We start from the raw sequence: 15143 nt of genomic DNA on the forward strand, positions 1-15143 counted from the left end.
ATAGTGTCCATGCACACAATCCTTAAGAATATGCAGATGAAGCAGTAGGAATCTCCCTTCTCTGTACATCCTACGGAGGTTTAATTGACAGGAGATGGCAGGAGCATGCTTGGCCCATTATCTGGCCTGAAGCCAGTAGGTGGAGCTTGCCACCATATAAAGTAATGTATTTTGAGTGTATCAAGATGGCGACTGCTGCATAGGGAAGCAATTAAACCTCCTTGGGTGTAGATGGCTTCAGTCTTGTCACATGACATGTTTCCTGTCAAACAAACCTCCTTAGTACATCCCATACATAAGAAGTCCAAAAGGCTCCGAGATTTGACAAGCTTCAGCTTCCTCACCATTCCATGGTGGTTGAGTCTGCTCTCAAAAGAGCCAAGAGCTCTAAGACTCACTCCTTGGTGCCACTGGGAAGGAAGTAGTGAATAACACTGTCCCCGTGGTTTCTGTCTCCATTACCGCCCATCCCCACAGGTTCTGTCCCCGCCCCATCCCCACAGGCCCTGTCTCTGTCCATGCCCCGTCCCTGCAGTTTCTGTCCCTGTCCCCGCCCCATCCCTGCTCCATCCCCATGGGCTCTGTCCTTATCTGCAGAAGCCTCAAACAATTATGATTTTATATTTAAATCTTTTTATTAAAGTATAAATAGGAAAATATGCTGTGCAACTACTGTGTATAAATTACAAATAGAAAACAATAATAACAGTGAACAGCTATAATAACCCTTGTCACCACCACCCTCTACCCTTCCAAACCCAACAATAGCTGATTTCTACTACCCCAAGGAATCCGAATCCACTATGTTAAAATGTCCAGGGGTACAAAATACAACCCGTTCTGTATGCCCTAGAGGGGAGAAATATGCCCTATAAAGCACTGTTATGATTTTTTTTAAATCTGTGGATGAATAAGAAGTCATCAACAATCTCAGGATTCAGTCTAGCTCTCCCATCTTCCACAGTCCTTCCTGTAATAGAAGATACCTTCTTAGAAGATATGTTGGTAGCAGGATGTACAGGATTCCCCAATGCAAATTTTGCTAGTTGTGGCCAGCATGTTTGCTTGCTTTTCCAAAAAATCAAAATATCGTTGTCTGCATCACTCAAACATAAATAACAGTCCAGTTCATTAACAGGCTTCAAAGTAGCAAATGACACAGGGACAAAGTTTGTCCCCATTCTCATGGGCTCTGTCCCCATTCCCGCCTCATCCCTGTGGGATCTGTCCCCACCCCATCACCGCAAGCAATGTCCCCGTCCCCATCCCCACAGTTACTGTGGGTCTCCGTCCCCATGTCATTCTCTAGAAGAAAGGCTCAGAGTGTGGAATCTTTTGAAAGAAAATTTTTTCAGAATGCTGTGCTTGCCTCCTGCATATATTCCTACCAGCTCCTAATGAGTATGGACTTGTACATAAGTACTTAAGTAATGCCATACTGGGAAAAGACCAAGGGTCCATCGAGCCCAGCATCCTGTCCATGACAGCAGCCAATCCAGGCCAAGCTTCCCAAACGTACAAACATTCTATACATGTTATTTCTGGAATTGTGGATTTTTCCCAAGTCCATTTAGTAGTGGTTTATGGACTTGTCCTTTAGGAAACCGTCTAACCCCTTTTAAAATTCTGCCAAGCTAACCGCCTTCACCACGTTCTCTGGCAACGAATTCCAGAGTTTAATTATGCGTTAGGTGAAGAAACATTTTCTCCGATTTGTTTTAAATTTACTACACTGTAGTTTCATCGCATGCCCCCTAGTCCTAGTAGTTTTGGAAAGCGTGAACAGACGCTTCACATCCACCTGTTCCACTCCACTCATTATTTTATATACTTCTATCATGTCTCCCCTCAGCCGTCTCTTCTCCAAGCTGAAAAGCCCTAGCCTCCTTAGTCTTTATTCATAGGGAAGTCGTCCCATCCCCACTATCATTTTAGTCGCCCTTCGCTGCACCTTTTCCAATTCTACTATATCTTTCTTGAGATGCGGCGACCAGAATTGAACACAATACTCAAGGTGCGGTTGCACCATGGAGCGATACAACGGCATTATAACATCCTCACACCTGTTTTCCATACCGTTCCTAATAATACCCAACATTCTATTTGCTTTCCTAACCACAGCAGCACACTGAGCAGAAGGTTTCAGTGTATTATTGACGACGACACCCAGATCCCTTTCTTGGTCCGTAACTCCTAATGTGGAACCTTGCATGACATAGCTATAATTCAGGTTCTTTTTTCCCACATGCATCACCTTGCACTTGCTCACATTAAACGTCATCTGCCATTTAACTGCCCAATCTCCCAGTCTCGTAAGGTCCTTCTGTAATTTTTCACAATCCTGTCGCGAGTTAATGACTTTGAATAACTTTGTGTCATCAGCAAATTTAATTACCTCGCTGGTTACTTCCATCTCTAAATCATTTATAAATATATTAAAAGCAGCGGTCCTAGCACAGACCCATGAGGAACCCCACTAACTACCCTTCTCCATTGTGAATACTGCCCATTTAACCCCACTCTCTGTTTCCTATCCTTCAACCAGTTTTTAATCCACAATAGGACTTTTCCTCCTATCCCATGACCCTCCAATTTCCTCTGTAGCCTTTCATGAGTTACCTTGTCAAACGCCTTTTGAAAATCCAGATACACACTATCAACCAGCTCCCCTTTGTCCACATGTTTGTTTACTCCTTCAAAAAAATTGAAGTAAATTGGTCAGGCAAGATTTTTTTTTTTGTTACATTTGTATACCGCGCTTTTCCACTCATGGCAGGCTCAATGTAGCGGGCAATGGAGGGTTAAGTGACTTGCCCAGAGTCACAAGGAGCTGCCTGTGCTGGGAATCAAACTCAGTTCCTCAGTTCCCCAGGACCAAAGTCCACCACCCTGACCACTAGGCCACTCCTCCACTCAAAAGCCGTGCAACTCCTTTCAAAAGCCATGCTGACTTGGTCTCAGTAATCCATGTCCTTGGATGTGCTCCTTAATTTTGTTTTTGATAATAACCTCTACCATTTTCCCCGACACCGACGTCAGACTCACCGGTCTATAATTTTCCGGATCTCCCCTGGAACCTTTTTTAAAAATCGGCGTTACATTGGCCACCCTCCAATCTTCCGGTACCACACTTGATTTTAAGGATAAATTGCAGATCCCATGGTTTTCAGTATCATCTTTACGCTGATGACTCCCAGATCTACCTCTCCACACCAGAAATCTCAGCTGAAATCCAGGCCAAAGTAACAGCCTGCCTGTCTGACATTGCTGCCTGGATGTCTCAGCGCCATCTGAAACGAAACATGACCAAAACTGAGCTTCTTATCTTTCCCCCTAAACCAACCTCTCCTCCTCCCCCATTCTCTATTTCTGTGGATAACACTCTTATCCTTCCTGTCTCATCAGTTCGTAACCTTGGGGTCATCTTCGACTCCTCCCTCTCCTTCTCTGCACATATTCAGCAGACTGCTAAAACCTGTCGTTTCTTTCTCTATAATATCAGCAAAATTTGCCCTTTCCTTTCTGAGCACACTACCAGAACCCTCATCCACACTCTTATCACCTCTCGCTTAGACTATTGCAACTTGCTTCTCACAGGTCTCCCACTTAGCCATCTCTCTCCTCTTCAATCTGTTCAAAATTCTGATGCACGACTAATATTCCGCCAGTGTTGTTATGCTCATATTAGCCCTCTCCTCAAGTCACTTCACTGGCTTCCTATCCGTTTCCGCATACAGTTCAAACTCCTTTTATTGACCTATAAGTGCATTCACTCTGCAGCTCCTCATTACCTCTCCACTCTCATCTCTCCCTACATTCCTCCCTGGGAACTCCGTTCACTGGGTAAATCTCTCTTATCTGCACCCTTCTCCTCCACTGCTAACTCCAGACTCCGTTCCTTTTATCTTGCTGCACCATATGCCTGGAATAAACTTCCTGAGCCGGTACGTCAAGCTCCATCTCTGACCATCTTCAAATCTAAGCTAAAAGCCCACCTTATTGATGCTGCTTTTAACTCCTAACCCTTGTTCACTTGTTCAGAACCCTTATTTTATCATCCTCACTTTAATATTCCCTTATCTTTTGTTTGTCCTGTTTGTCTGTCCTAATTAGATTGTAAGCTCTGTCAAGCAGGGACTGTCTCTTCATGTTCAAGTGTACAGCGTTGCGTACGCCCAGTAGCGCTATAGAAATGATAAGTAGTAGTAGTAGTAATAAATTGCAGATCACTAACAGTAGCTCCGCAAGCTCATTTTTCAGTTCTATCAGTACTCTAGGATGAATACCATCTGGTCCAGGAGATTTGCTACTCTTCAGTTTGCTGAACTTCCCCATTACGTCCTCCAGGTTTACCGTGAAGTCAGTAAGTTTCTCCGACTCATCCGCTTGAAATACCATTTCCGACACCGGTATCCCACCCAAATCTTCCTCGGTGAAGACCAAAGCAAAGAATTCATTCAATCTCTCTGCTACGTCTTTATCTTCCTTGATCGCTCCTTTTACCCCTTGGTCATCCAGCGGCCCAACCGATTCTTTTGCCGGCTTCCTGCTTTTAATATACCAAAAACATTTTTTGCTATGTATTTTTGCCTCTAATGCTATCTTTTTTCGTAATCCCTCTTGGCCTTCTTTATATGCACCTTGCATTTGCTTTGACACTCCTTATGCTGCTTCTTGTTAATTTCAGACGGTTCCTTCTTCCATTTTCTGAAGGCATTTCTTTTACGCCTAATAGTTTCCTTCACCTCACTTTTCAACCATGCCGGCTGTCTTTTGGACTTCCGTCTTTCTTTTCTAATTTGCGGAATATGTTTGGCCTGGGCCTCCAGGATGGTATTTTTGAACAGCGTCCATGCCTGTTGTACAGTTTTTACCCTCTCAGTTGCCCCCCTAAGTTTTTTTTAACTGTTCTTCTCATTTTATCATAGTCTCCTTTTTTAAAGTTAAACGCTAACGTATTTGACTTCCTATGTATAGTTACTTCAAGGTTGATATCAAAACTGATCATATTATGATCACTGTTATCAAGCGGCCTCAGTACCATAACGTCCCTCACCAGATCATGCGCTCCACTAAGGACCAAGTCTAGAATTTTTCCTTCTCTCGTCGGCTCCTGCACCAGCTGCTCCATAAAGCTGTCCTTGATTTCATCAAGGAATTGTACCGATGTTACATTTACCCAGTCTATATTTGGATAGTTGAAGTCACCCATTATTATCACATTGCCCATTTTGTTTGCGTCTCTGATTTCTTTTATCATTTCTGCGTCTACCTGCTCATCCTGGCGAGGTGGACGGTAGTACACTCCTATCCCCATCCTTTTCCCTTTTATACATGGAATTTCAACCCACAATGATTCAAAGGTGTGATTTGTGTCCTGCTGAATTTGTAATCTATATGAGTCAAGGCTCTCGTTAATATACAGTGCTACCCCTCCACCAGTCCGGTCCACCCTATCACTACGATATACTTTGTACCCCGGTATGACAGTGTCCCACTGGTTATCCTCCTTCCACCAGGTCTCAGTAATGTCTATTATATCCAATTTTTCATTTAGTGCAATATATTCCAGCTCTCCCATCTTATTTCTTATACTCCTAGCATTTGCATATAGACATTTCAGAGTATGTTTGTTGTTCCTATTTGCATGATGCTTAGTACTTGACGCTATTGATTTGCCATCTTTTGTCTGATCTTTAGTTGTATTTAAGGGCACCTGGCCTACCACGGTCTGTTGTGCAACCTCACTATCCAGAAACCCTATCTTCCCTGTTTGTGAGGTATCCTTGCAAGATACCTTATCTTGAACCATGCGCTTTTGAGTGACTGTCGGCCTGCCCCCCATTTCTAGTTTAAAAGCTGCTCTATCTCCTTTTTAAATGCCGATGCCAGCAGCCTGGTCCCACCCTGGTTAAGGTGGAGCCCATCCCTTCGGAATAGGCTCCCCCTTCCCCAGAATGTTGCCTAGTTCCTAACAAATCTAAAACCCTCCTCCCTGCACCATCGTCTCATCCACGCATTGAGACTCTGTGTCTCTGTGGCCCTGCGCGTGGAACAGGTAGCATTTCAGAAAATGCTACCCTAGAGAATCTGGATTTGAGCTTTCTACCTAAGAGCCTAAATTTGGCTTCCAGAACCTCTCTCCCACATTTTCCTATGTCATTGGTACCCACATGTACCAAGACAGCTGACTCCTCCCAAGCACTATCTAAAATCCTATCTAGGTGACGCGTGAGGTCCGCCACCTTCGCACCAGGCAGGCAAGTCACCAGGCGATCCTCACGTCCACCAGCCACCCAGCTATCTATATGCCTAATGATCGAATCACCAACTACAACGGCTATCCTAACCTTTCCCTCCCGGGCAGCACTTGGAGGCATATCCTCGGTGCGAGAGGATAGTACATCCCCTGGTGGGCAGATCCTGGCTACAGGAGTACTTCCTACTTCACCAGGGTGATGCTCTCCTTCTAAGAGACCTCCGTCCTCCAAGGTAGCACAAGGGCTACCAGACTGGAGGTGGGACTTCTCTACATCATCCCTGTAGATCTCCTCTATGTACCTCTCTGTCTCCCTCAGCTCCACCAAGTCTGCTACTCTAGCCTCATGAGAACGGACATGTTCTCTGAGAGCTAGGAGCTCTTTGCATCGGGCACACACATATGACATCTCACCAACTGGGAGATAATCATATGTGTGACATTCAATGCAAAAGACTATATAGCACCCCTCTTGCTGCTGGACTACTGACTCCATCTTAGTGTTTTTGAGTTTTTCAATAATTTAAAACTTGCTACAGTATTAAGGATATTAGCCTAATATAAAAGTGTCTTTTAGTTTATATAGTATATTGTATGATTTATTTAGTGTTTCCTTCTTAGATGGTAATGAAATGTATTTAAAACTCTTTAAGAGCACTCCTTGCTTGTTACCCTAATTACACAGTGTAACAGCGTTTGCAGACACTCTGCCCCCAGCAAAGGCTGTAGAGCGCTGCCAGCAAGTAGCCAGGTAGTGGGAATATAGAAAGCACATGGTCCAGGCAATCTCTGATGCTTTCAATATGGCATCCAGGGCATCACCATGGATATTAGGTTGTGCAGACTTGCATGGCTGCATGTCTCAGGCCTGCGAATCAGGAGAAGCTGGCAGACATTTTGTTTCTTTTAACACTAACAGGATGCGGGCTGCCATTGGTAAATGCACATTATCTAATTGGCTGGCGGACTGCATCTCCTTCACTTATACCCAGGCTGAGCTGACTCTGGAAGATCATGTCACAGCACACAATGTTAGCGCCAAGTGTGCTTCAGTAGCCCATCTGAGATTGGCCTCCAAAGAGGAGATTTGCAGGGCTGCCACATGGTCATCAGTCCACACATTCAAATCTCACTACTTTCTGGAACAAGACTCCTGATACAACAGCCAGTTTGGGTCCGATAGTCCTTCAGAATTTATTTGGGGTTTAGAATTCACCCCCCAGGCCCTTTTGTTTCTGTTTCAAAATAGGACAGACATTTTGGTTTTCTGTTCCTAGTTCTGCGTTTGGCCTTGATTGTTACAAGCCTTCCTTTTCCCTGTTTTATTTCAGACAGCCTGTTAGCTAGGGATTCCCATCAGTGTGGAGATATCATCCTGCTTGGTCTCAGAAAAAAACAAAGTTACTCACTTGTAGCAGGTGCTCTCCAAGGATAGGAGGATGAATATCCACAATGTCCCACCCACCTTCCCTTGGAGTTGTATTCTGTCAGCTACAGTATTAGACTGGCTTGGTCCCGTGCAATGGCAGCAAGTGGGAAGACACACACATACTTAGTGTGCTATTCTCAAAGGCTTCTGGACGTTGCTGTAGAGCAATTCCCATGCAGGGCTCCATCAGATGACATCACCCAGCAATTAGTGTGGATATTCATCCTGCTGTCCTTGGAGAACACCTGCGATAAGTAAGTAACTTTGCTTTCCTCTTACTATTCAAAATGGTGATTTGATGCTTTCTCCAAATTCACATGACACATCTCACTCCTAATAAAACTTACTCAAACCACTAGACATGTTTGCAATTTCATTTCTTGTTGTCACCTTACTTTGTCATGCCATCAAAAATGACAATTCAGCAAGTTAAATTTGAATGAATTACACTGTCACCAAGTACCAGTACTATATATATATATATATATATATATATATATATATATATATATATATATATATATATATATTTGTAGCAACTTTCAACTCACTCCTCTTGCAATGTAATTTTATTACTGTACTCATATTGAACCTACTTGCAACTCCCCTCTACATTCTTGCTTTTCCTGTAGGTTCCAAAATGGCAACTCAGTTTTTTAAGCACAGTTCAACTAAGTAGAGCCCCATCATTGTGGATGTCAGAGGCTCCAAAGATGATAGTTGCCGCGTTAAAAAAACTTTTAGTTCTAAATTGCTGATCTCCTCCCTGCTTCCCTGCTAGTTGAATCTGTCACAGGAATTTTGTTTGTGCAGCACAACTTTAAGCATATGTCATGCAAAGCTATCTCAGAAGCCAGCCAAAGTTATTGAGGGATATTCGCTCTTCTGATAAGTATGCTGGTGGTGCTCAAACTCAGTCAAAATCAAATCCAGAAGTTCTTGAAACGTAGATTGTCTAATGCTGTACTGTAAGTCAGACATTGTTTGATGTGTGTTCATTAACTAAAGGCTACTATTAAATGTTTCTTTAGCAAAGATAGCAACCATTTTTATTTTTTCTGTTCTTTTTTTGTCTCCACAAATATGGTATCCCTATGTAGGACCGCACAAAAAGCAGTCCTAACTGTGCAAATGACAGCATTGAATATTAGCTGGCACTCGCATAACTGCTGGTTCACTGATCCAATGTTCCCCCTCCTTTCTGCCCCCCCAATCCCTCCATTCTGATCACCAATCCTCCCCCACTTCCAATCACTCCCATGGCCTCTCCTCAGTGTTCAGCCATCCCCCATCTTTCTGATTCCCTCACTCTAGCCTCACCACCCAATCAAATTCTGATCCCCTGGTCCATTTCTCAAGCACCCCCTCTGATTCCCAAAGCACCCCCCCCCGCATAGATCTGAACCCCCCCCCTTTCCGATACTTGTTGAAATACATGAAGTTCTGTGAGAGTACCACCAGGGGTGCCACCATTCTGATAGCTGGAGCTGAGGGTGGGGCAGGACCAGAAAAGGAAGATATAGGGGCAAAGGAGAATCGCTGGACATGGATGGGATGGCAGGGGAGAGAGGAGAATCACTGGACATGAATGGGAGGGAAGAATAGGGGCAAAGGAGAATCGCTGAAATGCGAGTTATGGACCAAGAAAGGGATCTGGGTGTCGTCGTCGATAATACACTGAAACCTTCTGCTCAGTGTGCTGCTGCGGCTCGGAAAGCGAATAGAATGTTGGGTATTATTAGGAAAGGTATGGAAAACAGGTGTAAGGATGTTATAATGCCGTTATATCGTTCCATGGTGCGACCGCATCTTGAGTATTGTGTTCAATTCTGGTCGCCACATCTCAAGAAAGATATAGTGGAATTGCAAAAGGTGCAGCGAAGGGCGACTAAAATGATAGTGGGGATGGGACGACTTTCCTATGAAGAAAGACTAAGGAGGCTAGGGCTTTTCAGCTTGGAGAAGAGACGGCTGAGGGGAGACATGATAGAGGTATATAAAATAATGAGTGGAGTGGAACAGATGGATGTGAAGCGTCTGTTCATTCTTTCTAAAAATACTAGGACTAGGGGGCATTTGATGAAACTACAGTGTAGTAAATTTAAAACAAATTGGAGAAAATGTTTCTTCACCCAACGCGTAATTAAACTCTGGAATTTGTTGCCAGACAACGTGGTGAAGGCAGTTAGCTTGGCAGAATTTAAAAAGGGGTTAGATGGTTTCCTAAAGGACAAGTCCATAAACCGCTACTAAATGGACTTGGGAAAAATCCACAATTCCGGGAATAACATGTATAGAATGTTTGTACATATGGGAAGCTTGCCAGGTGCCCTTGGCCTGGATTGGCCGCTGTCGTGGACAGGATGCTGGGCTCGATGGACCCTTGGTCTTTTCCCAGTGTGGCATTACTTATGTACTTATGATGTTTCACTTATGTATACTGTCATCTACCAACATTTGCTTATTTCCGATCTGATGAAGAAGGGCAATCTTCGAAAGCTAATCAAGAAATGTATTGTTATGTCCAATAAAAAAAGGTATCATCTTATTTTCTTTTCAATGTTTTATTTTGTTTTATTTCTATTGAAAATAAGCTTGATAGTCACCAGTCAACAAATGTAGAAAAATAATTTTATTTTCATTTTAGTGTTTGTAATATGTCCAATTTGAGAATTTACATCTGTTTTTCTTTTTTTGCACTGGTAAACTGGAGCTGTAACAGCTTACAGAAATTATTTATAATGAGAACAAAATCACAAGTTATTTTTTCTCCTATACTGGTATAGTATGTTCAATGATACCTGTTTATATGTGCCATGGCTGGTATAAGGGGTGTGGCTACTATGGGTGTAGCTACCATACGGCCAGAGCCATAGATGGTGACCCCACCCATAATGAGTACCGGTACCTTTTTTCCTACAAAAAAAGCACTGAGCAGACCTTTTATAAAATAGGTACCGATGTAAAGCTGAAAGACCAATCTAGATAGGCTCCAATTCATTCAAGATCTGTTTGGGGGAGCAGCTGCTCCCCTTTCACCCCACCTATCTACGCCTCTGATTAGGCACCTTTTGCACTGTTATAGAATTACCCTCATTGTACCACTATGCACTTCTTTGAGAAGATGTGTTCTGGTGAATGGAATTTGGTTGGAGGTCATATTTACTGTATGCATACCTGGAAAAAGTAATCTCACAGACAGGAGGTGAAAATTATCCCACTGAAAACTGGTGTAAAGTCTGCAGGTAACAACTACCCTCAGACTTTGCACTGGTACACAAAATTCAAAAGATGCCTCAAAATATATATTGGATACTATTCCTCTCTATTTTTGTCTGTCTGTCTTCCTTTCTTCTCTATCTCACTTTCAGTTTCTCCTTTTCCTCTCCAATCCTATCTGTCTTTTTTGCACACAGGCGGTGCAGGTACATATGGTGGTCAGCCAATCATGCCTCTTGCTGGTGGCTTTAATGGTGGAGCCAAACCAGGAAAATATGGTAAATATTTCTTCACACTGTACTTAATTTTGGCAGTGATATTGATGCACTGAACTCTGAAAAATCTTTATCATCTGACTTATTGTGTCGTAGATTCCAGTCAGCTTCCATACGGCTCTCAGCCTGTTGTTCCAGCTGGACTGGGAAGAGATTACTCTGCAGGGACAAACGGTATTTAAGGGGAGGGGGGATCTGGTCATTTCTCTAGTTATTCAAACTAGAAGGAAGGAGCAAAACATTTAAAGTGTTGGGATGAAGGAAGCTTCCAAGAAACGAATACAAAGAAGTTAATGGATTCATTGAAGGTCACATAGTTACAGTGGTGACTGTGGTGGAATCAGAACCCAGGACTGAGGTTTCAGCACTAGGCTTTTGTATATAAGATTTGTGGTAGTGGTGGGATTGGAACACAGGTCAACATGTGTTTCAGCATTAAACTAATTCACAGATAGTGGAAGTGGGATTTAGAGAGGGATGTGATGGATCTGAAAATGCCAAATACAAAAACAGGTAGAAACCTCTATTTGTAGTCCAAAGACAAAACCAAGAGTGGAGGTTGCCACAAAACACAACTAGCCAACGGGATGAAAAAGAGTCCTTAAGCACCAGTAACTGGACCCGACAAGGGTTTGTTTGTTTGTCAGGCCCTTCTGCATCTGTCCGACACTACAGATGAATTTACTTGGCTGTGCTAGTGTTTTGCACAAGGTGTCCCTGGTTTTTACTTTTGCTTGGCAAGTTGTTTTGACCCCTGAGGCAGGAGGTTTTACCGCCGAAACACAGACTGTGTCAGGTCCAGTTACTGGTGCTTTGAATAAAGGACTCTTTGACTTCATCCTGTTGGTTGGTTTTGTTTTGTAGCATCCTCTACTCTTGGATCTGAAAATGCAGCAGAGATACTATCAAGGCAAAAGATAAGAATCTAGGGAAGAAAGGGAGGTGATAGGGATTAAGAATAAGACAATAGCATTCCTCATAACTTCCTTTCCCTCTATCCAGGTGCCGGACTGCCTTCCTACACTGCTCAGGCTCCTGGATACGGTGTGGATCCATCAGCCACTAAATATGGTAATTATGGACAGTCAAGACCCAGTTGGACTGGTATATTGAATACAATAGAAGAAGTTTCTACCTTCTTTGTTTTCCATTCATTTATTTTTTTTTATCTACCTTCGCTGTTGTTGAAGCAAGGGTTCCATTAGACTTTGAAGAACTAAAAAAAGGCCAATTTCATGGCCCAGTCTTAGTGCCCTCTAATCAGTATAATGGAAACAAAACTTTCAGTGCGTCAGTTTCGCTCGTACGCTCAGATGCAAACGCCCAAATAAGGGGCTTGTCGGGGGCTTGTTAGGGGCGGTGTTACGAGGTGGTCGTCTACAACGTATAACGGATAGCGAAATGATTTTGGGTGGGCGGGAACATGGGCGTCATTGCTTAGACCCGAAATAAAAGCGACCAGAGCAAGGGGGAAATCGTCTTTAGACCCATTAGCGATTGTGTGGAGTTGGAGAGTGGCGAGATCGGTGTTGGGAGAGCTGAATTGTTGGTTGCAGACATAGGCGGTCGGTGGCCCAACTGTTTGGGGAGGCTAAAGAGGGCGGGGTTATGGGGTGGGGCCAGGGGCTGAGCTTACCTCCATAATTGTCTGACAACACACAGAAAAAAAATAAGTAAAAATAAAAGTCACAGTTAATACCTTTTATTACATTTAGATATTAGATATGTATCATATGTCAAAGAATAAAGTGGTTGCTCAAAGCATATACTAACCACAATTGCTCAACTGCAAAACACTATGCACAACTTTGTGCAAAAAACACACTCAGAACCTTACTGTACCATAAATATTACACTGGGCAGACCCTAATACACCAATATAGCACCCATATGGAAAATGCAGACCATTAACAATATGAAACAAAGGATCATAATATCACAATTCTCATGTAGAGCCACAAAACACCCTTTTAGGGTGGATAGTGTTCACAATGAGCTCCTTTTATTAACGACCATATGTAGATCCTTCAAGAGGTGGTGTGTCATGATTAACGCTGTACACCCTTTCTGATGTTTTGGTGCCACCTCAGTAAGCCCAACACATAATCTCTCCACTGCAAAACACTATACACAAACTTGTGCAAAAACACACTCATAGCCTTACCAAACCATAACAGCACTAATTCCAAGGACAGGATGAGCTACAGCCTTATGCGTGGAAAGACAGCACTGTAATTACACCGGGCTCTAAAACATCAGTACACAACCTAGTGAAACAAAAACAAACCAAAAAGGGCTGCAAATACTACATACTAGCAGAATACTGCATCTTGATCACACATGAAAAAATTTGGAGAAAGATCTTAAACTCCTCACTGGAATGCACTATAAGCAACTAAGGGCCATGTTTACTAAGGTACGCTAGCGTTTTTAGTGCACCCTAAAAATTTGCATTCGCTAACGCTAAAGGCACTCATAAGAATATATGGGTGTCTCTAACATTAGCGCACTCTAATTTTTAGCACGCACTAAAACCTACAGCATGGCTTAATAAACAGGGCCTTAAGTATTATGGCCTCCACAAGCTGCTTGGTAAACTAGGAAAAACCTTAAACTGAACTCTGGCAGGCACTGGCAGCTAATGTAGGCCCCATAATGATGGGATGACATAATCCCACCTGTTTTTCTTCAGGGGCCTCCTTGCCATATTCTGGACAAGTTACTATCATTTTAGGTTAGCTTGGGAAAGGCTAAGAAACAAAGAGTTATGGTAATCTAACCTACTGAGCACAAGCGTAACCACATTTTTTGTAGTCAGACAAGCCTTAAGGTTCTAAATCTGTCAGAGCTGATTACAAGCCCTTCTCTCTGTTCCTTTCTCCCCCCCCCCCCCCCCCCCCCCAAACCTTTTACTCTCTGTGGCAGCACTTTTGCCAGGTAGCTCTCCCTCCTTCCTTCCCGCTCTCGGCTCCCCGATCGGCAGCCCCCGCCTAAGTTATTCTAAGAATGAACTCCCCATACCCAAAGTTCAAAGTGGATTACAGTGCAACATACAGTACACAATTCATTAAAAAACAAGACATAAAGATAAACAGAGCCCTATTTAAAGCCAATTTATGATCTATCAAGAAACATGTCTTCCCAGCCTCCTAAAATATGTAATTTGTCCTGTTAACAATAAGAAGGAAAATTTAGTCATCAGATTACTTACAAAGGGAAGGCCTTTGCTAAACAGAAATGCCTTTAACTTTTTCCTAAACACCATCACAGTAGGAATCCTTCTCAACTCAATTTGCAATTCATTCTCTTCCATTGGGCTTGCTATAGATGAATAACATTGCTTAAATGCGACGGTCCAGATAACAAACTTGTGTTGTGCACCATCTGCAAGACCTTCAGGTATTAGACAGTCCGAAATGTGAATGACATAGTCTAAATGAGACAAAACCAAAGCGTGCAGCACCAACCTGAAATCATCTAGAGAAATATGATTTTAACCAACCAAACAAGCTATACAGACGATCTCACGAATTTGTGGCTTCAGAGATAAAGATGAATTCTGTATTAATCCCAGGCTCTGCCCTTAAGATGAAACTGGAATTTGATGAATCCTCAAGGTCAGGAAAACCAGCTCAACATAGGAACAACTGCATCGCGCATGTTTTAACCTTTACTTTTTCCGTGGCAGCGACGTCAATCAATGAAGAAAAAGGCACTTACAGGCTCGCTTCCAGCTTCTCTTTTCACACAGGGTCCCGCCTTTGCGGAAACAGGAAATGCATCATCGCTGAAGGCGGGACCCTGTGTGAAGGGAGAAGCTGGAAGCGAGCCTGTAAGTGCCTTTTTCTTCATTGATTGACGTCGCTGCCACGGAAAAAGTAAAGGTTAAAACGCGGGGGGGGGGGGGGGGGGGGGGGCGGCCCTGCCGATCGGGGAGCTGAAAGCGGGAACCAAGGAAGGA

General features: G+C 43.2%; 1 protein-coding gene across 1 annotated transcript in view; it reads left to right on the forward strand.

The window, feature by feature from the left end:
- The window catches only part of LOC115475076 (fibroin heavy chain-like), a 223143-nt gene that overhangs the window by 121083 nt on the left and 86917 nt on the right, over positions 1-15143 (forward strand). Inside the window, exons 10-12 of the mRNA XM_030210816.1 lie at positions 11105-11185; positions 11279-11356; positions 12185-12253. Coding sequence (XP_030066676.1) covers positions 11105-11185; positions 11279-11356; positions 12185-12253 — 228 coding nt within the window. The remainder of the gene's footprint in view (positions 1-11104; positions 11186-11278; positions 11357-12184; positions 12254-15143) is intronic.

Source organism: Microcaecilia unicolor, chromosome 7 (genome assembly GCF_901765095.1).
Source record: "Microcaecilia unicolor chromosome 7, aMicUni1.1, whole genome shotgun sequence".
NCBI classification, from domain to species: Eukaryota; Metazoa; Chordata; class Amphibia; order Gymnophiona; family Siphonopidae; genus Microcaecilia; species Microcaecilia unicolor.